Source organism: Girardinichthys multiradiatus, chromosome 14 (genome assembly GCF_021462225.1).
Source record: "Girardinichthys multiradiatus isolate DD_20200921_A chromosome 14, DD_fGirMul_XY1, whole genome shotgun sequence".
NCBI classification, from domain to species: Eukaryota; Metazoa; Chordata; class Actinopteri; order Cyprinodontiformes; family Goodeidae; genus Girardinichthys; species Girardinichthys multiradiatus.
In genome coordinates, this window is record NC_061807.1 from 16,092,324 (window position 1) to 16,120,116 (window position 27,793).

A 27,793-nucleotide genomic window follows, 5' to 3' on the forward strand; every position below is an offset into this window, starting at 1 on the left:
GACGTGTCAAACTCCAGTCCTTGGCCGTTTTACATTGTTTATTGTTGGAGATAAAACTGGTTATTGATAACTGGAATGTCATGATAATTACAGCCTCTGTGCGCAGGATTATTGGTGTACTTCCTATTTCCGGTGTAATTCAAGCAGGTAATTTGTGCAGGTAGTACTGCCACAGCGCCCTAGGGTGCCACATCGGCTCCCAAGTCTACTGCCGCTGTTTTGGGGGATGCAAAAGCCGGTTTTCGGCAAACGCTTTAGTTATATTGCCTATTGGTAAATTTTTGTTTTGAAACGATGATGTTATTGCTTATTAAAACGTGTAAAACCTGTAATAAAGTGACATTTACTTGATGGAAAGAAGATGGAAAATAATGAACTTTATCACAATATTCTAATATTTTGAGAAGGACCTGTATAACTGTTATTTGTCTTTCTTTTGTTGACTTCAAGAGCTAAACCACCGAGAAAGAACTCGCACAACCAGACTCACCTGTCAGGTGAGTCTGGTTCCTCTCATTGCTCCCTCCTTCGCTGGGACGCGCACGATCAGTTTTCGGCAGACTATCACCTGTTAAGGATTGAAGTTTGATACGACTGCTAGAAGGATGGCTGCTGTCGCGGTAAGAAAACCGATAAGCCAAATATTTTTGGATTTAGAAAACTAAGGCGTGTTGTAAAATGAGAGTTATATATATTGTGAGGTTGCGGAGGGGGGCAGCCACAGAAGCGAAGTCTTTCGAGTCGCGTTTCCCCATCAGATACGGTTTACACTGTCAATACAAAATGCTATTAACATGATTATTAAAACAAACAAAAAAAAAAAAACAACAACAACAACACAGTATTGCAGCAGCGTGGCTGCAAGATCTGCCTTGTCCTGCAACACATGAACATCCAGCTGTCTGAATTTCACCTGATGTTGAAACTAAAACCCAAGCTCGGTGATAAGGTGCTTTAAGGCTTTGGCTGGGCTCTATGTATGCTTTAAGGTAGAGAAGATTGTGTCCCACTTCTTTTAACAAAACGCGACCAACTTTATTACTATGGATTTATTACTCATCGCTTTGCCATCTGAAGCAACCGCGTTAATGACGTAACTAAATATGCTTGAGTAGGTTATCTGCGGCCACCTTTTCAGATTAGTTTTCTCTGAAGTCTAAAGGTTAGTCAGACAAACATTTGAGACAAACATTGAAACAGAAATTTAGACAAACACTTAAGACACACAACACCTGCCGGCTGCAGCCTCCCCTCTTAAGGGAGATTTGCTGCCAAATCTTTTACCATCAAATTATTCAACCAGAACCCTACGGCAGAATGACAGGTTCTATTTGGTTCTGTTCCCATCCCAAAGAGAATTTAGATCCAATTTCACCTCAAGAAAATTCATAAGAAATTTAAGTTTTCATCCTCTGAAACTAAAACCCAGAAAATTGTTTCAACTTGCGAGCATCTGAACACATATAGGGAACACCGACATTAGAGAAAAACTAATGAAAAACAAAACTTGGTGCTCTCTAAAACATTCATTAGTTGTCTGAACAAAACTATGAATCAAAACCCAAAGCAAAAAATGAGCTCACAGAAACTAAAACATACCATTTGATTCATGAACCTTTCACTCATGTGGCCCACATCATTCATCATTCATACCTTGACCTTCATTCATTCCTGTCACACTCTTCTCAATCACACGTCTTCAACCCTCAAACACAATCTTTAGATTCTTATTGTTCCTGAACCCCATAGATCTCATGTTCTAAGTAATAATGTGTCAATGGACCCATTTGTCAGGCTGGTCCCGGCCACCTTTTCAGGCCTTCTTCACCTAGGAGAAAAATAATGTTTAGGGTTATCGCTCACATCATCAGGCAATATAGTGGGACGACTCTTCATCAACCTTTCCAGAGAAATCATGAGTATTGTGACCATCGATGCCTGAAAATAAACAGTTTGATCATACAGTCATCCCAGTACAACAAATTAACACAAACAAGAAGTCACAAACTTGGGTTGTGAAATCAGCATTTTTCTTTCTTTCACCATCTTCATTTCACAACACATAATCATATTTGTACATTTTTATTTCCATTATTATTATTATATACAAAGAAGACAAAATAAACAACATTGCAGTCTTGCTGTGTACCAGCTTATTAAGGAGTAAAAGAAGATAATATGGCAAATAGATTAGTAATAAACAGAATCATTTCATTCAGAAAAAGGAAAGAATAGCCTACCTTTGTAGCATCTGGTGTTTTATTGTTTTTAATTGCATCAATTAAATCAACTGTTTCATTTAATGCAACTACCACTTTAGGTGAAAACCAAATTTTAAACATAGGACATTAATTTTAATTTTGTCAGAAGGCAATGGTAGATTTATTCTTTTCCAATTATAGAGAGTTAACAGCATTTTTTTTTCTACTGTAAGTCTTAAATGAGTGAAAGTGTTTCCAAGTTTATCACTGCAATTAATTGTTGTAAAGTTTTCGACAAATCATCCTTTGGAGTCAGATCAAATCTGAGTCTAACTGGTTGAATTTAAAATCCTAAATTTAATATTGTTTGAAAGCCAGTTGCCTTAAAATTGTCACTTCTGAGAATATTTTTTCCTTCCAGCTCGTAAAAGAGTTTTCCACAACTGGTGCTGCCAATCCTAGAACACGCTGATGTTATTTATGGCCATGCCATAGAAACTAATCTTCATCCCCTCAAACTCTGAAATACTGCGTATTTAGAAATACTTAATCCAATTTAATTCACCATATGGCCTGAGAAATACTGACTAGTTATCTTTTTTGTGTTTTACACCAAGAATTAGGAAAAAATTGACATTTTGCATTTCAGTTTAAAGCTTCATCAGCTTGAATACTTTGTCTCACTTACTTGCTGTATTACTGTTACTCATAGATCTAAGCTGTCTTTACTTATTTTATTGTAAAACATATTTTTCTTGCTTTCAGTAAGAATAAAGGTTCATTTATTCTGGACTTAATCCTCACAGAGATATGAACATGAACTCTGCATCTGTATGTTGTCTTATTTTGTGTCTTGACGTTAAGTCTATGTGCCAAGCAGTTGCTATGCTGGTTGTTGTGAGAGTGTGTGTTTGTGGGTCCTTGAGAATGTTGTAGGTGTTTCTGTGTGATTTTTCATATTTGTTTGATTCGTATTATTGTTGTTTATCTTCCTGTTCTTTAAAAAATGAGAGGGTACTTCTCAAGGGGTTACCCTTGAAATAATCAGTTGTCAGTGCTGCCAATTATACCTTTTATTTCTTTCCATACATAGTATGTGCCATGATAGGCTTAAATAAAGTTAAAATCAGGTCGAAGGCCATTGGATCTTCCCTTCAAATGTTTTTGTTTGGCCATAATAAAGCTGCTCTCTTGTAATCATCTGGTTTCATTACAATTTTTGTGCTATTCATCAGCAAGATTATAACGGCTCTGAATATTCTATTCAAATCTAGATTTAAATAGATCTATCTATATTTTCTAATGCAGTAAGTCCTTATTATATTTAAGAATGGAATCACTAGTTTTTATTAGTTACTATTATTTTAATAACGCTTGGTTTAGTTTAGGCTTCATAAGTTCTAGTGCTTGTTTTAATGTCTTCTCATACCTCAATTGGTCTCTTTTATATGTGTAGGATTCAAGAAGGGTCAGAGTATTGTGTTCATTAAATTGTGAATATATGTATTAAATCTGAACCATAGATACCATTTTTTAAATCTGGTTCAATTACATTTAATTGTAACTGAAAACTGTGGAAAAAACTCACTTCTACTCCGTTTAGAAGGCTTAATGAATTTGATGAACACAAAAATGAGGAGCATATTATATCTTATAATCTTAGTTTGTCTTACCCACTCTTATAAACACACCGTACAGTTTGAGTCAGCTATAGTTCTTCCCTTTTAATTACACTCTGCATTTATTTCAAGTAACTAAAGCTTGTTTCAATTAACTCAAGTTTTCTCGAGTCCAGTCCAGTAATTCTGTTAAGGTACATTTCATCTTGTATTAAATTTGAGTCTAATTTGATCATTCTGAACCTGACTAGAAAAAACCCAAACATCTGTTAAAATCATGTTTTGAGAGGAGAGATTGTCCCTTTCTGGCAACCCTAGATGGCATATAGATAATACCTTTTTTAATAAATAACACTGAGCATCAGACAGTTAAAAATGTTTTTACCTTTCAAACAGGCGGTCCATGGCCTGGTCAGGACTGCTTCCCCAGTTTACCTCTTGTTTGAACTGTTTCCCCAGACCTAAAAACTCAAAATCCCAATAATTTTCTTTCCAGAAAACAATTTCAATCAAATGTATCCTGCCACATATACCCTTAATTTTTACGTAACATGAAACAGATGTTAATTTAACAAAAACAGACAAAATGGACAGACATTGGCCAAATAAAAGTTTGATTACCCTGTTTGTAAAAGAATTGTGAAAAATTGAAGACAGGTCTATGAGCTTTATGTTTATCTGTATTTTCAATACAGGTAGAACCGTTGCTATGTTTATATGATTTTGGATTCTGAAAACCTTATTGAGATAGAAGTTTGGCAATGATCATCATAACGCTGTTGCATTTGGAGAGGATCTCAGATTAAATAAACCTAGTTAGAGCTTCAATCCAGGTTAATTTTGTGTCTGCAGACTTTAGCCAATTTTTGTGTACATAGTTCTGTTAGCTCTCCATACTAACCCATGAGATGCTGGTTTGAAAACCTGCACCAATTAACGTTTTACTCCCATTTATCTTTCAACTTCCCCTGGATCTTTATTGGAGAAAATGAGTGCCATGATTTCAGGCACTCCCATGATGTGATTTTCTCCTCTTTCCCTTTTTAGAAGGAACCTTTTCCTTCAGTTTTGTTTTCTGCTCCCATGTTAGTAAAATCAATCATTATTTGCTTCCATGGAGCACTGTGGACAGGAACGCTGCCCAGTCCTGCTTTTACTGAAACCTTTTGATTAAACTGATTGCAGATTTCACATGGTTGCACAAAATCTGAGGCCTTGAATTTGACACATGCAGGGTAGAGTTACAATCTTCATCAGAGCTCTCAGCAGAGACAGGCTTCTGCTTTGTGCAGAAGTTTTATCTTTGTTTTCAGGCAGCTGCATGTCTGTGTCAAGTTAAGTTTAATGCAGCAGTCGTTTCACATTAGCTGAGGAGAGAATTTAACTTCTCTCAAAAGAGGAAAAATCAAAAATGCACATAATCTGGGTCAAATATGGAATTATTTCCCTGTAAAATGAATCTTCTGCATGTTATTATAATGTCGCTGGTAGAGTAACACCATAGAATGATTTTAAAGCACCTGTTTCACCTTGTGGGAGTTTTGATTGGTTTTAGCCACTGGCCTGAGTTTTAGGTTCCTCCTCTGAGTAATTTGGAGCTACCTTGGTGTTCTGAACTGGGATGGGTGGCGGTCTGCTCCCTTTCTGTTTGAAGTTTTCAGTTAAGCTGAAAATTTCTTCCATGTGCTTTTCAACTGGCCTCAGCATTATGGCTATGTTAGTTAAAGGCTGCTCTTGCTGTTCTCTCTGTTCTTTAATGTTTAATCTAGTCTGACACCATGCTTGAGTAGACTAGGTTTGTTTTGTGAGTGTTAACAGAAAGCAGGGGAGGCGCACACTGACTTATAAAACTATTTTCTTTGCCTGCTGTTTATGAATCGCAGTGCTGCTGTATGACAGAGTGGAAGAAAATGATTTACCTATAAAATCTCTATGAATTTCCCAAACATTCCTACAACCTGCATGTATTTGCACCAGCTGTTAAGAGTCCAAATGTTGTTTTATGGTTTTAGCTGGATTTATGATTCGCTGTTTGCTGTTTTCCAGCAGTCCCCACAAGGACGCTGGTAGATAAAAGCTATTACTCTCATTCATACTCACTCAGTTTCTCATGGTGCCGCCCCCATGACTTGCTTTTTATTGACAACACTCAGTTCTGGCCAACTGGGACGTATGACACGCTATGTTCCGAGTTTCCAGACTAAACACTTCCTCAATCCACCAATCTCTTATACACAGTACAACAAGTTATGTAAAAACATTAATCATCATTTACAATACTACTGTTTACCGAGGCGAGCCTGTAAAAACAGTTGGAGACTATCTTTTGCTACGCCGGAGTTTCAACCGATCTCCGATCCTCCAAAGCCTATTTTCTATCTTAATCAACCACTCTGAGAAATTTCCTGATTACTCTCAATCAACATCAATACTACTGTTTCACGTGAGGCGTGCCTATAAAAACAGGCGGGGACTTATTTTGTTTAACTTCGTACGCAAGTTTCTTAGAGTGTCAAGATTATTGAGTCATCAATCAATTAAACAACCAATCCACAGATTAAATCCATATGGATTAATTCACCAATTAATTCAACCAATCAATCACCCTGAGGTCAACCGATCCCCGCTCCTCGATCCAAATCTGCTATCTTATTCAAACCTTTCTTCGTTAAATCACTGATTAGTTTTTTTCTATCTCATGCATGAGTTCTCGATTTCTGACGTCTTTTTACCTTTTTATCTTTTTCACCATTTCCCACAGCAATATAGAGTAAGTGAATGTCACTCAATACCTATGTTGTGACTATGAATCTGAAAATATTATTTAATATTTAATATTAATAATTTAATATTTTATCAAATAATATTTCGGTCTGTTAAGGGTTGTCCTGTGAATACCAGCCCAGTAAGGCAGTGGTAATAGGACAAAATCAAAAGGGTGAGCCAAGCTCTGACATTATTGAACAGCAAAACACATGGTGCGTTATGATCAATCTTTTGTGTTTAAAATCCCCTTTCAAGTAAAGTTTGTCTTAACTTTAAAAACACACAAACACAGAACACAAAGCTGAGCACGTGTGCTGCAGATAGCCTGCTAGCACCAAGATAGCTGAGTTTCACACAAACAAAACCAAACTTCATAAAATGAAAAACATTTAGATCATTTCATCCTAAATATCTCTCTATTACTCTGCCCAAACACCTAAACTCGTATGAACCATGCTGAGGAGTTGTCCGGGCGACGAGGTTTGAAGAAAGCTCTGTGAACAAAGGGTCAGCTTCCAGCTAACCTCCGGAGCAGTGGCTGGGCGGCCCGTTCTGTCCGCTGACCACACTGCACGTTAACTGCCGTAACCACGGTGATGCGGTGCCGTTGTCCTCCATTCAGACTGGAAAACCGCTCCACTCGGCATCGTAGAAACAGCGTCTCTGCAGGGAATTCTCTGGAAACAGTTTGCTGTCTTTAGAGCTGAGAGCGAGTCAAGCAACATTTGTACTTAATCACTCCGTTCATGAATGAATCTACCGGATACACAGACTGTAATTCATTCGTACTTAACTTAACTCAGTGCATATAATCGATGATCGTATGACACCCTTGGATCCAGTTGAAGAGTTATGTCTTTTTGCCAGCAAAGAGACATTAGCGTGCTGTGTCCCCCCTGTCCGGTCCCTCTGGAGGCTGTGTGGAAGAGAGACTTGTGGGAGAAGTGGGGGTTTTATATGGATAGTGGCATCAAGGGAAGTTCGCTGTTACCCCCAATTCCTAAGTTGTGCCGGAAGTAGGTTAATGCAATTTATTTTGAAAGTTCCAGAGAAGTCTGTACCGGATTTTAATGTTGCAATCCATGGCTGTGGGTCCCAACATCCCCCCTTTTAGTTCCGAAGAATGAGATGAAGTCCACAGTCTTTCAGGCTAACTTTGCACTTCTTATTAGGCCTGTTCTCAGTTTGAATGTTTAACACTCTAACTTTGCCTTTCCTGCTCTGTCTGAACGTACACGTGTTTCCCACACAAGCCGAGCATATCTACGAATCTCCTGCATGGAGAGATTCTCTGTTATGCAATGCATGGTCACGTCATACAGCACGCTAACGTGGAGGTTGTGAAGAAACAAAGACTTAAAAGTGTGGTCTTCTTCAAGAACTGGATCATAACATTCCTGAAAATAAGCAGTCTTCAAACGGTGGAAATATTCTCTGGGAGGTTCGTCTTGTTTTTGCAAAACTGTCAATGCATTAATTATTGCAGCGGCTTCATCTCTGTAAACATAGCACTCCTCTCTAAGAGCCTGGCAGAGAGCTGGATAGGTGTCACTAATTAGTGCGCTGTGTCCCCCCTGTCCAGTCCCTCTGGAGGCTGTGTGGAAGAGAAAGACTTGTTGGAGAAGTGGGGGTTTTATATGGACAGAGGCATCATGGGAAGTTCGCTGTTACCCCCAATTCCTAAGTTGTGCCGGAAGTAGGTTAATGCAATTTATTTTGAAAGTGTACCGGATTTTAATGTTGCAATCCATGATCAGTGGAAGTCCAGAAAAAGAGACGTGAGAGCCGAGCCCTGCAGCAAAAGCGTCTGTCTACCAGGTATTTCTGCCTACCTGAGATGACCGCGGTCTGTACTGAAGGCTCGGTCCCCCCACCCACCCCCACCCCCGCCGCTCTCTGGGGTCCTCCTTGCAGGGTTGGTCTCGTTTGGAACCTGGACAGTCAGACGAGACCCCACTGTTGTAAAATGGGAGTTACTCTCTTTCCTCCCTGTGCACCACCGGGTCTGTTTCTCTCCAGTTCCGGGACCCAACCGGTAAAACCAGCAAAGTATTTACCTTGTGAAGAATTAATGCCAAAATGATCAGTGTACAGAGCATACAGTTGAACAGATACAGAGTGACATTCACCTTCGGTATCGGGCCCCCCTCAGCCCATCTTAGAGATGAACCGAGAGGAGCCAAGAATGGAGTGAGTCCAGCTTTTATCTATGCCTGTTCTTAACCCTCCTAAAGGGTGTCATCGTCTTGTATCAGTTTATCTTTGACTATGTGTTGCATCCTATGTGATATCAACAGTTACGTTGTGTAAGCTGTAGCAGTGAGCGGTGCGGCAGATAAGCAACTACGGCAGAGATATTTAATTAGGGCAGCAAAGAGATGATTAGAAAAGGCCACAGAAGCATACATCCATAACAGGTGGAAAGTGTGTTGGACGAAAAAGAAAAAGCGGTTTAGCATAAACTGGTTTGTGACTGGACTGGAATGGCAACTCAGGTAGAGGACGATGATTGGTATGACGTCACACTCCTGCCAAAAATCCGAGGAGCGTATTAAGCAATCACAACAGTTCATCTTTTAAATCGAGAGAGCGCATAGCTCTGATCGCGGGCGTGCACCTTTATTCGAGAGCCTTTGAAAGTAGCACGGTGAGCAGTAAAACACGTCTTCTGCACTCATTTGTTGGCTCTCGCAGAAAAATTACACTCTCTCGCTCTGTTTAGTGGGCGTATTTGTCTGTTGGGGGCAGAAACTCTTCTGATTGATCCGATTGGCCGGATTTTCACCTCATATCCGGTCGCAGCCAGCACAGGACATTGCTTTATAGGAGAAGAAGAAGAGCAGAGAACATGATGTGGATTCAAAGTGTTGAAGTAAACAAGAAATAAATAAGAAGGTAAGGAAAGAAAAAGTTGGTTGTTGTTTGCAACACTTTTTTACCGGTGACATTTATCCAAAAAGGAATCAAGATTCATACAGATGTTAAGAGTGGTGTGAGACTCACTTCCTCTGACATCTCAAAAAATTAACTCTTCAATGCTGTCCTCAACTAAAAGAAAGTGTTGCAATCAACATTTCAACTTTTCCTTTCCTGACCTTCTTATTTATTCCTCGTTATTCCTCTCTGATGTTGAGAAGTTCCTCTCTACTGAATGAGACCACAGAATTGTGGCCCGAGACCACAGTACTGTGAGTCGAAAAACATATAAACGCGCAAAACGCATAAAACAAGAGAGAGCGAAGCTCCGAGGCGGCCATCATCGGCAAATGTAAGAGCAATTGTAAGTTTTGTTTCATGGGGCCTCTCATACTCCTGGCTCCTCATAATACTGACAGAAAACACATGCAAGCCTTGACCTTGAATAATGCACACTCATTATGTTATGATACTAGAGGCTAATGTCATAAGCATAACTAACACTCCTAATTAAACTTACCCTAAGTTCCGGATTATAAGCCGCTACTTTTTTCCCACACTTTGAACACTGCGGCCTATACAACGGTGCGGCTAATGCATGTTTTTTTTTTTATGCCGCCAAAAACATTTTGCCTGGTAACAGTAGACCAATCAAATTGATGAGTAGTTCAAAGAGGTCCAGTGAACTTGTGCGATAAATCAAGAGTACTTTCACAAATCAATTACCGGTATTGTAAATCAGACTTTTATATTCACCCTCATCAACATGGAAAATCACCAACGAGTTTCGAAAGGCTGGACTGCTGCGTGATTAACGGGACCGGATGCGCTCAAGTGAGAGCGTCAACGAAGAGGCTGAAGGGAGTGACAAAATCCTGAGGCTGTTCAATTCGGACACTGAAGAACAGGACTTTGATGGTTTCAGTGCGCAGGAAGAAGATGAAGTAGGCGATCAATGACTTTTGTCCTGATAGGCTGCAGTGTATATCAGTTAGGAGATATTGGAATGTTGTTCGTGTACTGTTCAGTAAAGCGTTAGCAACGAAATTTGTGTGTTACTGATAACGTGCGTTTATTTAAAGGTAGCCGTGTTACAGGCACTGTTCGTAAAAAAGCATTTGCAATATGCATTTGTTTATATTACCATACGGATTAAGTTAAAGGTAAAGAAAATCCTCACGTGTAATATCTTTCTGTGTAAATCATATTACAACGTGGGACACCCACGGCTTAAAATCTGGTGCGGCCTGTACAAGTACATAATTGGTTTTCTTTCTAGAATTAGAGCATGTGGCTTTTAATCAGGTGCGCTCTGTAGTCCGGAATTTACGGTAATCTATAAGCAACATAGTCCCAAATTTATTTTAGTCTTAGCTATAATAATAACGTATTTATATTTCCACACTGCCCAGAAACGACATGCCTCCGACAACAATGAGTTCCTGGATGGAACCAGCAGCTCCAAGAAGCCTGGACACGTAGCTGCTCTGATTCTGGCCCGCGGTGGAAGCAAAGGGATCCCGCAGAAGAACATCAAGCCTCTGGCTGGGGTCCCCCTCATCGGCTGGGTGCTGAGAGCGGCCATCGACTGTGGGAAGTTTGACAGGTGGGTTCTACGTAACGTACCGACTTCTGGACGTTACGGCTCCTAAGCTGACGCTAACTAGCTGTTGTTTTACCGTTGACTTATCAATAGTGATGGCTTTCCATCCAACTGCTCGACTCATGAGCTGAGGCATCAACATGCTTCATTTGCTCTACCGCGCCATCAAGTGGACAATAAATGTAAAATAGGCAGAATGATTATAATGACTGAATGTCTTGTGTAAAGCTTTAAATTGACTAAATAAATGAGCGGTGTTTGTGATGTCAGTAAATTCTGAAATTGGTGTCGATATGATCTTAATCTGTCTTTTTCATACCATGGCTGGATCTAAAGGAAAACTGCTTGTGATGTGAATTTGTTTATGTTACTTATACTTATAATGCTTAAAAGAACAGTCTTTAATTAACCAGATGAAGCCTCCTTAAGGTAAATTTTTTTTTACAAGATAGATTTATAAAAATATGTTTTCTATCTGGGAATTGAACCCAGATAGCAGAGGTGAAGGAGCTACATTTTAACCACTAGACTACCTGCAACTGTTAAATATGAGGGGGAGCAATTTAACCAACCGGAATTTTATACAATTTATGAAACCAATAAGGGTAGAATAAGGATTTGTTTCTATATAAGATGATTTTATTGTTCCATATGTAGTATCTATGTGGGGAGAAATTATGCTTGTAAATCAATGACCTAGAGAGAAGCACCTGTTTATGAAAGTTAGATAGTTTTTGGGAAAGGTTTTCAACAGTATAATTACAAAATAAAAGGTAATTTAAGCCTCCCAATTTAGAAACAAAAAATTTGGTTTGAAATTACAAATTGAAGATTCAATTCAATTCAAAAATACTTCATTAATCCCAAAGGGAAATTACATCTTGTTGTAGCTCATTATGCAGGTTTCTTCAAAGAGCTGCTGTAGATGCTGATGGCTGTAGGCAGGAAGGATCTCCTGTAGAGGTCTGTCTTACAGCAGATCTGAAGAAGCCTCTGGCTGAAGACGCTCTGTTGTTGTTGATGGGTTCTTGATGAATAGTTTTTGGGGGAGTTTTTCAACTGTATATTTACAAAATAAGAGGAAAAAATAAAGTAAGGTATGAAGTTCCAAATAGGAGATTGGTTCTTGATGAATTGTTTTAGCCAATTTATTTTAAAAGAATTATTTAAGGTGTAAAAGTCTAAAAAGTTAAGGCTGACCTTATCGTATGAATTCATCATCAGTGGTTTTTATTCCTCTATAAAACATTAAATAGCATCTTGTCAATATCTTGTGAGACCTTTTTGTTAACATGGAGAGATAGGTCAGCGTTTGAAAGACGAGATATTCCCTCGGCTTTGGTTAACAAAGTTCTACCTTTTAATGACAAATCTTTTTGTAGCCATTGGTTTCATTGTTTTTAGTTTTGTCAATAATCAAGTTAAAGTTTATATTACATCTGGCCTCTCTGTCTTTAGTAATAATTATTCCTAAGTAAGTAATAGATTCTTTTACAGGTATATTACAGATCGAAGGAATCAGAATCAGAATCAGAAAAGCTTTATTGCCAAGTACGTTTTTGGACATACAAGGAATTTGTTTTGGCGTAGTCAGTGCAATACAATACAAATTAAACAGTATAAACATATCTACAATATAATATAAATATATGTGCACAGTTTTAAGTGAGTGAGAGTAAGTATAGAGCAGTATAAGATGCAAGAGCAATACAACAGTGCAGGTGATCATTGTGCAAGTATGGCAGTGAAAGTAAAGCAGGAGTCCAAGCTGAACGTTAATGTAACGGATAGAGTTACAGATTACAAGTGTCCTGTCAGCAAAAAAAGGGGGGGTATGGGTGGAAAGGGAGAGTGTCAAGGTGGTTTCCGGGCTTTGTTAACCAGGCTGGTGGCAGATGGGAAAAAACTGTTCTTGTGGCGTGAGGTTTTGGTCCGGATGGACCGCAGCCTCCTGCCAGAGGGGAGAGTTTCAAAGAGTCTGGGACCGGGGTGGGAGGGATCAGCCAGAATCTTCCCGGCCCGCTTCAGGGTCCTGGAGGTGTACAGTTCCTGGAGCGACAGTAGACTGCAGCCAATCACCTTCTCAGCAGACCGAATGACACGCTGCAGCCTGCCCTTATCCTTGGCTGTAGCAGCGGCGTACCAGATGGTGATGGAGGAGGTGAGGATGGACTCAATGATGGCTGTGTAGAAGTGCACCATCATAGTCTTTGGCAGGTTGAATTTCTTCAGCTGCCGCAGGAAGAACATCCTCTGCTGGGCTTTCTTGATGAGGGCGCTGATGTTTGGCTCCCACTTGAGATCCTGGGAGATGATGGTTCCCAGGAAGCGGAAAGATTCAACAGTGTCAATTGTGGAGTCACAGAGGGTGATGGGGGCAGGTGGGGCTGGGTTCTGCCTGAAGTCCACAACCACCTCTACTGTCTTTAGAGCGTTGAGCTCAAGGTTGTTCTGGCTGCACCAGTCCAACAGAATGTCACAAGATTTAAGAGCAAATAGTTTAAATGTCTTTATGTTCAGATGCAGCAGAAACGGTATTTGAAGTTGATGACTAGAGTCATCTGAGACAGGTTTTTTTAGAAACAATGTTGTGTCATCAGCCGACGGGCTGCTAAAATATGAACCAAAACCAAACTTTTCTAAGCTATGAAATTGAACTTATGTTCAATTGTGTGGAATGCTTTATAAAAGTCTAAAAAAAGGATGAAACTTTGATTAGAGCATAAATCTGAATAATCAATTAAATCAAGAACCAATCTAATATTGTTAGAAATATGCCTGTTCCTCATGAAGCCAGATTGAATCAATTATATAATTCAAAACTGTTTTTACTCTTTTGGCAAATATCAGAGCAAATATTTTGTAATTATTATTTAATAAGCAAATAGGATGCCAGTTGTCAATCAGAAGTAAATCCTTTTTTGGCTTTGGTATTAGAGTTTTGAGGCCTTGGGTTAGAGTAGGAGGGAGGGTTTCCTTGCCTATACATTCAGAGAACAGAGCAAGGAGGAAGGGTGCCAGCTGTTTGGACAATGCTTTGTTGAATTCAGAGGTCAGACCATCCATGCCTGGAGACTTATTAGACTTGAGGTGTTCAATAGCAAATATAACTTCCTGTTGTGTTAATATATATATAACACTTCCATACCTTTCTGGCTGCCTCAATTAATAGCCAAAGTTTTTCCCTCAGCCTCTTGTCAGTTGTGGTAAGATCCTCTGTGAATCTCAACTTGTTTTCTTTGAGGAAGCTGCAGGTTTTTGCCATTCTCCACACCAGGTCGAGGGATGTTCTGTTGGTGAAACCGATGATAGTTGTTCTCGGACCTCTCTGCTTTTCAAGCAAGCTCTCAAACAAATAAAACCAGTACAGGTTTTTGCGTAATTTACAAGCTCTGTGTCAGCGGTTTTGCAGATATTATTTAAAAAAAAAGCAACATACAGGTCTTTCTCAAAATATTAGCATATTGTAATAAAGTTCATTATTTTCCATAATGTAATGATGAAAATTTAACATTCATATATTTTAGATTCATTGCACACTAACTGAAATATTTCAGGACTTTATTGTCTTAATACGGATGATTTTGGCATACAGCTCATGAAAACCCAAAATTCCTATCTCACAAAATTAGCATATCATTAAAAGGGTCTCTAAACGAGCTATGAACCTAATCATCTGAATCAACGAGTTAACTCTAAACACCTGCAAAAGATTCCTGAGGCCTTTAAAACTCCCAGCCTGGTTCATCACTCAAAACCCCAATCATGGGTAAGACTGCCGACCTGACTGCTGTCCAGAAGGCCACTATTGACACCCTCAAGCAAGAGGGTAAGACATAGAAAGAAATTGCTGAACGAATAGGCTGTTCCCAGAGTGCTGTATCAAGGCACCTCAGTGGGAAGTCTGTGGGAAGGAAAAAGTGTGGCAGAAAACGCTGCACAACGAGAAGAGGTGACCGGACCCTGAGGAAGATTGTGGAGAAGGGCCGATTCCAGACCTTGGGGGACCTGCGGAAGCAGTGGACTGAGTCTGGAGTAGAAACATCCAGAGCCACCGTGCACAGGCGTGTGCAGGAAATGGGCTACAGGTGCCGCATTCCCCAGGTCAAGCCACTTTTGAACCAGAAACAGAGGCAGAAGCGCCTGACCTGGGCTACAGAGAAGCAGCACTGGACTGTTGCTCAGTGGTCCAAAGTACTTTTTTCGGATGAAAGCAAATTCTGCATGTCATTCAGAAATCAAGGTGCCAGAGTCTGGAGGAAGACTGGGGAGAAGGAAATGCCAAAAAACCAGAAGTCCAGTGTCAAGTACCCACAGTCAGTGATGGTCTGGGGTGCCGTGTCAGCTGCTGGTGTTGGTCCACTGTGTTTTATCAAGGGCAGGGTCAATGCAGCTAGCTATCAGGAGATTTTGGAGCACTTCATGCTTCCATCTGCTGAAAAGCTTTATGGAGATGAAGATTTCATTTTTCAGCATGACCTGGCACCTGCTCACAGTGCCAAAACCACTGGTAAATGGTTTACTGACCATGGTATCACTGTGCTCAATTGGCCTGCCAACTCTCCTGACCTGAACCCCATAGAGAATCTGTGGGATATTGTGAAGAAAACGTTGAGAGACTCAAGACCCAACACTCTGGATGAGCTAAAGGCCGCTATTGAAGCATCCTGGGCCTCCATAAGACCTCAGCAGTGCCACAGGCTGATTGCCTCCATGCCACGCCGCATTGAAGCAGTCATTTCTGCAAAAGGATTCCCGACCAAGTATTGAGTGTATAACTGTACATGATTATTTGAAGGTTGACGTTTTTTGTATTAAAAACACTTTTCTTTTATTGGTCGGATGAAATATGCTAATTTTGTGAGATAGGAATTTTGGGTTTTCATGAGCTGTATGCCAAAATCATCCGTATTAAGACAATGAAAGACCTGAAATATTTCAGTTAGTGTGCAATGAATCTAAAATATATGAATGTTAAATTTTCATCATGACATTATGGAAAATAATTAACTTTATCACAATATGCTAATATTTTGAGAAGGACCTGTACAATATTAAAGCAATAAAAAGTCTTTTTAATGAGTTATTCTGGAGATTTTTATGGATAACTTACAGAATCAGATAGTATTTTGCAAAGATTTGTAGTTCTTTAAGTTGAACTCGCATTGTTTATTTCCTGGTTCGGTAAAGGGGTCATAAAAAGCCACACCCACAAAAACATCTGCCTCTAGCTGGAAAATCATCGAAGGAAGATCGAAATAGATCTCAAGATGACATAAACCAGATCCCAAAGTACTACTTATTCTCTGAAAGCCAATATAAGCGTTAAACCATGGCAAATAAAATACAAGGTTTTAAAAGAACGACTGGGTTTTTTATTTCTCATATCTCCCTCATATGATGTATTCAAATTATATACTGACTGAAACAGCAGCAATAAAAAAAATTTTTTTTCAAACCACTAGTCACTAGTTACAGTTCATACAGGACAGAGTTTTAGGGTCTCTTAGAAAACTACAAAAATTACCTTTGTAGAGGCTTGTGGTCGTGTCAAATTGACAAAATCAAGGAAAAGTGAAAACTTAGAATTTCATAACAAGAAAATAGTGAGGAAAAAGAACTTCGACCCGAAATTGTAAACATTTGAAACATAAAGTGGAAATAGTTTGAAGAAAGGATGAGAAGCTAAAGCTGCTCTGTTAGCAGTCAGTGATATGTCAGGATAGCTCCTTTGCTGATTAAAGTGTTTCCACAGGATTATGTAAAAATTATTTCTTTAACACCAAAGTTCCTAACTCATTTACAGCAGACATTGCTATCGCAGGTTTTGAGCCAGTTTTATCTTTACCTATTGATATTTTGTTCTCATCCTTTTACCGTATTTTCCGCACTATAAAGCGCACCGGATTATAAGGCGCACCTTCAATGAATGGTCTATTTTAGAACTTTTTTCATATATAGGGCGCACCGGATTATAAGGCGCATAGAATAGAAGCTACTGCAGTCAAACGTTTGACTGGGGTTGCGTTATGCATCCACTAGATGGAGCTGTGCTAAAGAGAATGTCAACAAAACAGTCAGATAAGTCAGTCAGTCAAACTTTATTAATAAACTACAAACCAGCGTTCTGATAACTCCATTCACTCTCATGGTAAGGTCTCCTCTACATAGAATTCTATTGAATAGAGCCAACTGCACGTTAGGAATGCATTGGAGTCTATGAAGTTGAAGTTGAAATCAAACGTTAGTTAAAACGTGAAAGGGAACTTTTCCCTGATTCAGTAAACACGTAAAAGAAACAGTTTGATGCACTAAATCAAACGTTAGTACTGTTAACCTTTCCTGTTTCTGTCCCCTGACCGTAGTCTGATGACACAGGGGAGACGCTTTCTCCAGGGCCGAAGTTACTAGTTTCCTCGGGGTTAACTCCCTCACTCATACGTTGCTGAGTTGAGCATGAAGAAACAGCATCAAAACACTGAGTTGTTGACGAGATTCGGAGTTCTTTTTAATGACTTTGCAGCACGTAAAAACACAGGGCTTACAGACTCATACACCGCTGCTCCGGTCGCCGTCTCTACCCACCCCACACACACAATAATACCGACGTCACTCCTTCACTCTTGATTCTCAGCTACGGCAGCACACAGCGCCACCTCTGTCCGGAGGAGTAATGTCAACATCTTCCATACACACACACGAAACATACACCCCACACACTGAGGTTCTAATCACATATAGTTCAGGCAATTCCCGCAACAGTACATTCAAACGTTATACACACACAAGTGGTGTTGGACTAGGAGTAAGCACAGTACAGGTGTTTACCGCTATTACTTCGGCAACACCCCTGACTACGGTAGCCGTAATGCTGCAAGCGGTGCGGCTTTGTAGTTTACCAGTCGTACTGAAACATTTTGACAGAGCGCCGTGTACAACCAGTATGGATCAACCAATTAACCAATTGATCCATATATAAGGCGCTCCGGATTACAAGGCGCACTGTCATTTTTTGAAAAAATTAAAGGTTTTTAAGTGCGCCTTATAGTGCGGAAAATACGGTACTTAAAACAAAGTTCGTCTTTATTATTTTCATCAAGTGGCCTTAATACTCTGTCGTGAGAGACACCGGGAAAAAAAACAGCCCATATATAACCTTTTCCATCCAAATTACGTCAAAATGTTCTCGTAACTGTTTCAAACTGTCACCAGTTGATCTAAGTCTGTTCTCAAAAACTGTCGGTTGATATTGAACTGATAACAGGCAGGGATGGTTCTACATTAAGCGTTATGATAGTCTAGTGGTCAAGGCTGCGTCTGGCACCAGTTCGAATCTAGGTAATATTTTCTGGAAGTTTATTTTATGGAATAGAAAAATACTTGCTGTCAGCATTTGACACATTCAACAGGTTTGCCAGTGACGGTTATACCTTATTCACATGCTATGAACAAAAGCAGTGAAAACTTACAGTGAAACTGATGGTAACGTCAGTAACCATATGTAAAAATCACGCAGCCGTCTAATATCTGTGATTCGTCGGCAGCAAGATGTCTTTAATAGTGTGAAGGCGCAATTGCGGGGCTCCCCTTACATTGGTAAGGCTTTGTTTGCATGATAAAAAATTGCCGTTAGCAGGGTTTTGAACAGGCAACAACATGGCCACCTAAAGTTTACAAAAACCTGCGTGCGGACCCCGACTGTCACTAGTTAATTTACTTCCTTAAACACATCATTGACTACCACAGAAAATAATAACGGGCTTACCGTGCTTCCCTGTGGCGTCCCATTTTCTATATTCAAACTCTCAGAATAGTCCTTCCCTATCCTCACTTGTATTTGTCTTCCTTCCAAAAAATTCTTAATACATCTAAACATACGACCATTTATACCTATTCTTCGAATTTTCATTAATAACTCTTCCCTCCACATAAAAATACTGCCACATCACTCTTTATTCACTTGAGCCTTTCTAATCTCATTTTCTAAACATAATACTAGATCCATTGTGCTTCTCCCTCTCCTGAAACCACTCTGATAAATGGAGTTTAGACAAAAATTCAAGATGAAAGACTCACCTTCACCGCCTCCTGGCCTTCCAATCAGCATCCTGTCCGCCTGATTCTCCATCCAATCACATTCCGACGCCTTGCTTTTAAAGGACCTTCAGCTGTGTTCATCCCATCTCCACCCCACCTCCACCATCTTCCTTCCCATCTCCTCCCGGCTTCCTCGCTCCTTGGCCACCAATCCACCACCAGTGTCGGATCAGGGGGAAGACATCTCTAAATCTAAATCTTGCAAATGTTCATTTTTACTCATGTCATTCTCGGCATTCATGTCTTCCTCCCAGGTCTGAGCGCCAAAGAAATAACCATGTAATTTCACATTATTAAAACATTTCTAATTGCCATCCCTTTTCTTTGTGAGTCTTTTCAGATTGAAATTGATGTAAGACCTTTATTTTCCATATAACCAATCTTTCATGTATCATTCTCTCCATTATTTTACATATGTTTGATGTTAAAGCTATAGGATGATAATTTTCTGGCTTTGACTCATCTTTCCCTGGTTTTTGAATTGGTATAATCACTGCTTCTTACTAACTTTTTGGCAATTCTCCATCCTGCCATATTCAATTATACATTTGTAATAAAAATATTTTTAGATGTTTCACTTAAATGACTTACCATTGCATAACAAACCTGATCTTTTCCTGGAGCTGATAATTTATATTTTTTAAGTGTCCCATTCAGCTCCGTTATTGTAAACAACATATTCAATGAATCATTTGAGTCTTCCATTTGCTCCAATAACTCATTCTATAAAATTGTCTTTTCTTGTCCTTTTTACCCTCTTTGCTAATATTTCCAGAACTATGAATTTTAGCAAATATCTTTACCAACATTTCCACATTTTCTCTATATTTCACTGCTGTTATTCCTCCATTATTTAGTATTGGATATCCATTCACTGTTTTAATCCCATTCATCCTTTTAATCTTTGCCCATACCTTAGAAATGTGCGTCTCCCTCCTTACTGAACTAGAAAAACATCTCCAATAATCTCTTTTTGCATTCTTAATGGTTCTTCTTACATACGCTTGCAATTTCTTGTGATCATTTAGTCTGAGAGTTGTGATGTCTTTTTAATCATTTGAAAGCTTTATTTTGTAATATTTCAAGTACATTCTGTTGTCCACCAGGGTAATGATCACGTCCTATAGTGTTCTTGTTAAATTACTCTCCATAAACAAACACCTGCTAGAGAATCTGAAACTAATGTTAAATCAATATATCCCTGGATATATTCTTTATAATCAAAAAAAACCTCTGTGATCCTTTCACAATTATTTAGATTGTTTTTGCTTTGTGCTTAACTTGATCAGTACAATTAATTACATAAGCAGTGAACAACATGATCTTTTCAACTGTCAACACTGTGTCTGATCTAATCTGCCTTTGTCCTGGTGTTGGACTCAGCTGAACCTTTCCTGGCACATCTTTAGGCTTCTTCACTCTCTTTGCAGCTTCTGCATAACTTATATTAGTAATGACTTTGACTTGTTCAGTTTCCACTGCTTTTCTCCTTACTTCACATCCTCCAAGTCACCCTGAGTTGCCCTCCACAGTTACAAGTATCCTTTCCATTTTTATATTCATCATATCCATGCTGCCCTCCACACTTTGGACATCTTTGTTTCCCTTACATGCTGTTGTGATAAGTCCATATCTCTGGCACTTATAACATCATAGAGGAGGAGGGATAAATGGTCTAATAGGAAAACACCGATGATAAGCTACAAGTTTCTTTTGATAGCTCCAACCGCTAATGGCTAAGAACACCTTTCAAGAACACAATTTCAATCTAGGAAATCTAGGAAATAATATTTCCCTAAATTTTATTTTACTAAACTTGATAACTGAGTAAACACCATTAAGCCCTATTTATCCAGAAAGATTTGGTTCTTATTCAAAATAATAGTTCCTTAAATATTATTTTACTATTTCCTTAATAGTATTTCTTTAAATATTATTTTAATAAATAAAGGCAGCTAATTAAACACTGTTGAGAATTGGTCATCCAGAAGGTTGCTTTTATTCAGCAAATCATTCTTTAAAATATTATTTTATTAAACTAATGTTTTATCTGATCTTGCATTGTGAATGGTTGTTAAAAGTATACCAATTATTGCCTAAGTTGGTTCCAAGACTAACTTAACTTCATTTCCAGATTCTTAAAGATAATCCTTGGTTCTCAAACATAAACAAGCACCCCATTGCTCTGTCCAGTATTAACTGGGACAAGAACTTCAACTGACTGGTGTGGTGTCTATTTGGGTTCTTTAAATTCTGGTACATACCAGGTAGGTTTACCTATGTTGAGTAAATACTTAATCCTCTGATAACCATTTACCATACTTTTAAGCGAAATAACAAATAATTCCAGACAACCTGCTAACAGAAACAGTTTATTTTAATGAAAACTCGAGCAAAGAAATAAATGCTTTGCCCCAAGATCAGGATACTCAACACCTTAAGTTTTAAATGTAAAGACCCGAGCAAAGCTCTTAGTTCCTTAACTGAACCATCCCTCAATCCAAAATAAAAAAAAAACTGTTTGGACACATTCCCTTCTCAACCCCTTATTTCTTGCCCCAATAACTCTTTTTCAAGAACAAACAACTGTTGTAATAGTGTTTTACTTATAACCAGAATACACATTTTCGTCATTATCAGAACTCCATACTTTTATCGCAAAAAATACTGTTAACCATGAACACAACACACATGGGCCCACACACACACTCACGCAGTTTTGTACTCCTTACGGTCTCGTTGCAGGCTTGTTGAAGCTCGGGTGTGATGCAAAAGACAAAAATCCTGTTCTCCCAGGCAAAACGCTAAAATGACTCAGACTTGCTTGTTCAACAGGTGTCCGCTCCGCCGACACACAAAGGTTTGTCGATTCCAACCATCGTTACTCCAACACCGCTACACAAGTTGCGCAAAAACGTATCTGTAACGCTGGAGCCAGTGTTGCCAAGTTGACACGTTCATCTCGTCATATCGGATCAGCTGCAGTTTTCCTCCGTGTTGGTTCACTGAGGTGACCTGTTACTACACTAAAGCTAAGTGAGGAAACCTGCAGAAATCCTGGAGAACTCTTGGTCCAGACAACTTTAAAATGATACAAGAGAAGCTCTGGCTGCTTGAAGCCGTCTTCAATTACTGTTTTCTGCAACAATCCCCAGCTCAGGTGGCAGAATCTGTCGACTGTAGAGCGATAAAGAGGCACGGACTCCACAAGAATAGTGGCAAGAAGAAAGAAGTTCTATTTGTTTTCTGTCACAAACCATGTAGAGACACGACAAAAATGGATGAACATCAGAGCAAAATTGAACCTTCTGGCCGACACTAAAGTGTGTCTGTGAAAATATTAACCCTCCTCATCTCTCTGAATTCACTATCAGGAGATTAGATCCTCAGAAATAAGTCTGATTGCAAATCTGGCAAAACTTGAAATCAGTGTTTGCAGATCTTCTTGATCCAACCTGACTGAGTTTGTTGTATTTAGTTTAGACGTTTTGGTAAATTTCAGTCTCTGAATTTGCAAAGCTGGTAAATAAATACCACAAATCTCACATTTTTATTTATAATAATATTGCAAACTATGTATCCATTTGTTTCAACTTCACAGTTATGCAGGACTTAACATCCCAAACAAGTTGTAATATTAGTAAATGTGAAAAGGTTCAAGGTGTACGGATACTTTTGTAAGAGATTATATATTATTGAATTATTCTGGACTGAAAAGAAACGTGAATTAAATTGACTTTATGATATTTTGTGTTGTTTTTATGTCTTGTTTTCAGTGTCTGGGTGTCAACAGACCACGATGAGATTGAAAAAGTTGCCAAATCCTGGGGGGCCAAAGTCCACCGCAGGAGCCAGGAAGTCTCCAGGGACTGCTCCACTTCTCTGGAGACCATAAAGGAGTTTCTCGAGATACACTCAGGTATGAGAAGCTCACCTGGACACAAGATGTCTGTCACTGAATTTATCCCCGGTGTGACCCAAAGGTTCAGGGTGGAAAATCACAGATTAGTGTTTTTCTTTTCACAGACGTGACGGTGGTCTGTAACATCCAGGCTACGTCTCCGTGTCTCCACCCATCTCACTTACAGGAGGCCCTGAAGAAGATCACTGAGGAGGGATTTGACTCCATCTTCTCTGTGGTCCGGAGACACCAGTTCCGCTGGAAGGAGGTCAAGGAGGGAAGTGAGTCAAACAAACTCCTGACCTTCAGGATGAACTTCATCCTCCCCAGTTTGACTCATTCAGGTTTTGGTTCTGCTGTAGGTTTTAAAGAACCTACAACAGAACATGTTCTCCATCTGAGGTTCTCTGTGTGAATGCTTCTGCTGTCGCCTTTTCTTCAACCTAAGATGTTTCTCCTCCTTCTTTCCAGGTGACCAATGCACTCAGCCGGAGAATCTGGACCCTAAGAATCGTCCGCGGCGTCAGGACTGGGATGGAGAGCTCTATGAGAACGGCTCGTTTTACTTCGTCACCACAGACCTCATCATGAAGAAGGGATGCTTGCAGGTTAACTCTCAACCCCTCACATCTTAATCTAGAAGCCTTCCTGTGATGGAGCTCCAGTCATGAGTTTACATAAAATCCTCATCTGCATGAATGTCTGTAAATTAGGGCGTTTAAAAGAACATTTGAAGCATCGAATGATTTTACACTATTTAAATAAATGTCCCTTAGCAACCTGCAGAGCAACAACACGCTGGGATGTAATCATCTCCAAGCTGATGTTTGGATGGACCTTTAAACCTTGGACATTCTTGAAAGTTGGTAGTTCATTTTGGTTTTCTGGCATTGACTCAGCTTTTCATCAGTCCACACATTTCTGGTCTGGTTTTAGGTTGCAATCATTCTCCAAGCCTAATCGAGTCTCCTTCATTGATTCCAAGTCCTGCCCTGATGTGTGTTTGTAATCATTGCCCGTTGTTTCTAAGTTTCAACCGTCCAATGGTTAGTGAGTTGAAGTTTGGTCTTCCTCCTTCATCATATCATCCACTTTAAGCTATACATCAGAACCATGGTACTGCCACCTCCATGCTAATCAGGTGGTGCAGCTTTTTGGGCTCTTTAGGCCTCAATGTGACTCCTCCAAACATACATCTTCTCAATGTGGCAAAATAGCTCAGTCTTCGTCTCGTCCGACCATGAAACGTTTCTCTGGAGGACATATGGCTTGTCCACGTGGGCCGCTGCACGTTTTCACTTGTGCTTGAGACGAGGCTTTTATCATACTGAGCGCCTTCTCAGTCCTGACGTAAAATTTTCTTCTCATGTTGCAGCATCTTTAGGTTCATGGCAGCCTTGATCCTTGGTGGCTCCTGATCAAGCCAACCGGTTTCCTTACATCTAAGTTGGGGTCAGTTGGTTGAAACTTGGACACATTTGGATGTTCCAGCAGGACAATGAGCCCAAACACTCAGATATTTATATCTATTTTAAATTTATAGACTATGCCTAAAAGCCACGTCTGTGCCAGAAACCAACCAATTTAAATGAACTCTGACAAAAAGTGGACACACATTGATCCAGAATTCAAGGTTCAATTGTGCTTATAATTAATGCTACATGGAGTAACAAATGTTATGCTGAAACCTTGTTTTTCATCCCCTGTAGACAATTGTTGCAAATTCGCATCAAACCACAACACAGCCAGGGTGGTGTTTATTTACCACTAATACCTCTTAATAGATATTCTACACATGCCAAGGATCTACTGTAAACACTTTGCCGCCATCTAGTGGTCAGAGTTATACCCAGTTATGTCTGATTCACCAATTTTTACACTGAAAACCTAAATTCATGTTTGTTACAGTTAAATCAACAATCTCTATTTAACTTAGAATCCGTTTGACAGCAAAAAAGCAAGGTTCAGGCAGTAAGGGTTTAAAATTTCCTGAAAATAATGGTTCAATAAAATTATGTTCAACATGAATGGCAATCACTTCCATGACGACCGGATGTTTCACCAGAACTGTGTTCATCAGTTTTAAACGTTCAGCTGCTCTGATGTTGGTGTCGGACTCTCTTCAGGGAGGTAAGGTCGCCTACTTTGAGATGGAGCCGCAGCACAGCGTGGACATCGACATAGACATCGACTGGCCCGTGGCAGAGCAGAGGGTTTTCAGGTGAATTTAAACCTGTATTTAATGGTTCGACTGATTTAACCCCTAAAAGAAATTACTATTATTTCAGATTCTTCAGCTTTTACCTTCAGACCTTCTGATTTAGATTCTCCATTTTATATTTCAGTAATTCTTCTGTCAGGAGGTCCTGCTGTACTTTTTTCTACTATTTATGTTTGGGTTCTGTGCTTCCAACAGGTACGGTTACTTCGGCCGGGGAGTGTCCATGATGTTCTGTAAGGTCTCCGGATGTTTGACCGATGGAAAGGTCTTTCTGTCCGTGTTTGGAGAGGACTCGGTCTCTATCCACACTAGAGACACAGCAGGGCTCAGGATTCTGCAGAAAGATGATGTGAAGGTCAGCTCTGTCGTCTTCATCAACGGCGTCCGTGAAACTTTAGCCTGTGTCCCATAATGCATCACATCTTCTCTGTTCTCCAGGTGGTCCTGCTGATCTCAAAGGAGGACCTTCTGATGAAATCGCTGATTACAAAACTGGAGAAGATGACTGGCTGTGAGGTCATGACGGTCGGAGAGGATCCACTGAAGGATGTCCAATCAGTAGTGGAGAAAAATAAGCTGGACTGGAAGGATGTGGCCTACATGGGTAAAAACCTGGACTTTTAAAGTATTTCTGATTTGGTCAAGTTGCTGCTTAAAAAAACACTTAAAATGTTGGGATATTTTGAAGGAAATGAATGTTTGAACTTTCAAACTAAATATCTATTTATAGTCTTTTATCAAACAAGCGGCTGGTGCTAAAACTAAAGAAATGTGCTTAATAGACGGAAAACTTGCATTAATAAATATATAAAAGTATCTTTGCTGAATGTGGCCTGTGGGCCTTGTGGCTGACATGTTGGATTTTAACCGATCCCTTGTAGTTCTGGCTGTATGTCTAGGATCCTTGTCCTGCTAGGAGCTGAACCTCCACCCCAGTCTAGAGTTTACTGGAGCCTCTAACATGTTGGGCTGTTATTTAAACCAGTTAAAAAATAAACACGATCATTATTTTGATATTTACTTACATTTTAAACACATTTTAAAGTCAGCTTGATTTAAGGCAGAGCTGTGCTCCCAGATGGGTACAGATCTGCCACCCCTAGTCTCCCAGCAACCAGCACAGCCAAGCCTCAGCACACTTTGCGGTTGGACCATCCTTTTCCCAGAGAGCAGAGCATATTGCTTCCAAGGGTCAAGAGGTCATGTTGTTGGTTTTTCAGCATTAATGTGGAATACTTTCTTTAAATACTCCTGGATTATTTTATGTTCAGCAAAAGGATTTTTAGGCCCAAGCAGGAAGCCTGCAAGGGCCTATTGTAATCAAAGTGTTTCTTATTATTATTTATTCCTTTGCCTCTTTGCGGGGCAATTTGGGGACTTTGCCAAGCCCCTATATGCACACGATGAAATTTTTGTTCTTTAATGTTGTCGTCAATGGGCGTGGCCAAACCTTTTAGCCACGCCCCCAAACTTGAGATAGGCCAAACCGTAAGTCGTAGAGATCTTAAATTTGCCACACTGGTCGAGCTCCTCAAACCAAGAAAAAAAGTCTCTTGGGGGTATGCCCTAAAATGCACATGAGTGAAAAAATGCAATAATTTTCCCAAAGAAACGCCACATCACACCAAAGTTGGCATGAAGTAAGACCTTCGGGTTCCCGACACCACCCATTCATCCATCCGTTCGTCCATCCATCAGTCTGCCAGATCATCCGCCCATTTGATTTTTACAGGTTCTACATTTAAACCCTGACCAGTGTGGAAACATTTGCCACAGATCCACATTGAACTTTTATATTTATTCTTCTAAAACGGGCTAAAAGGAACTTTGGAAATTAGCATTTGGAAAAGTCAGTAGTTTGGTGAACTAAAGCTGCAGTAAACCAGTCTCTCTAATGGGTGTGTTTTGTTGGTGGAGCAGTAAAGTGTTTCAGTGTAAATATTTTCCTTGATGTCCTCACCCAGGAAACGATACGGCAGACGCCAGCTGTCTGAAACTGGCCGGTCTGAGCGCAGTACCTGCAGACGCTCCACCAGAAGCCGCTCAAGCTGCCAAGTACACCTGCAAGAACGCCGGAGGGGGGGGAGCCGTGAGAGACTTCGTTGAACACGTGTTGCTGCAGAAGGAGCAGGCCAAAGCCCAGATGAAGCAGGACCGGATTGACCGCAACAACTTCTGATAGCAGCCTACAGGAACGACAGTCATTAGGGCACATTTATAGGAAGCTCAGGGACAGTGATCACCATGAGCAGCTCTGCAGAATCACAGTGGCTTAGAAAACATACAGTGTTCAGAGTCAGACGTGTCGTTACAGAGAACATCATCCTGCATTCGCTGCTGATAATTAACACTAAAAGCTGAACATCATCCTGTCTTTGCTGCTTATTCTTAACACTAAAAGCTGAACATCATCTTGTCTTTGCTGCTTATTCTTATCATTAAAAGGTGAACAATTCAAATCTCCTTAAA

At 39.8% G+C, this 27,793-nt stretch overlaps 1 protein-coding gene across 2 annotated transcripts; it reads left to right on the forward strand.

The window, feature by feature from the left end:
• Positions 1 to 5: 5 nt before the first annotated feature.
• LOC124880383 (N-acylneuraminate cytidylyltransferase-like) lies at positions 6 to 27,793 on the forward strand. Of its 2 annotated transcripts, none has more exons than XM_047385452.1 (10): positions 6 to 147; positions 451 to 620; positions 10,915 to 11,108; positions 22,979 to 23,121; positions 23,229 to 23,384; positions 23,575 to 23,711; positions 25,230 to 25,324; positions 25,520 to 25,679; positions 25,763 to 25,928; positions 27,289 to 27,793. In XM_047385452.1, the coding sequence occupies exons 2-10, from the start codon at positions 606 to 608 to the stop codon at positions 27,501 to 27,503; spliced, it is 1,281 nt and encodes a 426-aa protein (XP_047241408.1). In that variant the 5' UTR covers positions 6 to 147; positions 451 to 605; the 3' UTR covers positions 27,504 to 27,793. The 2 variants fall into 2 exon arrangements, with proteins under 2 accessions (XP_047241408.1, XP_047241409.1); XM_047385453.1 differs by lacking the exon at positions 6 to 147 and adding an exon at positions 160 to 273.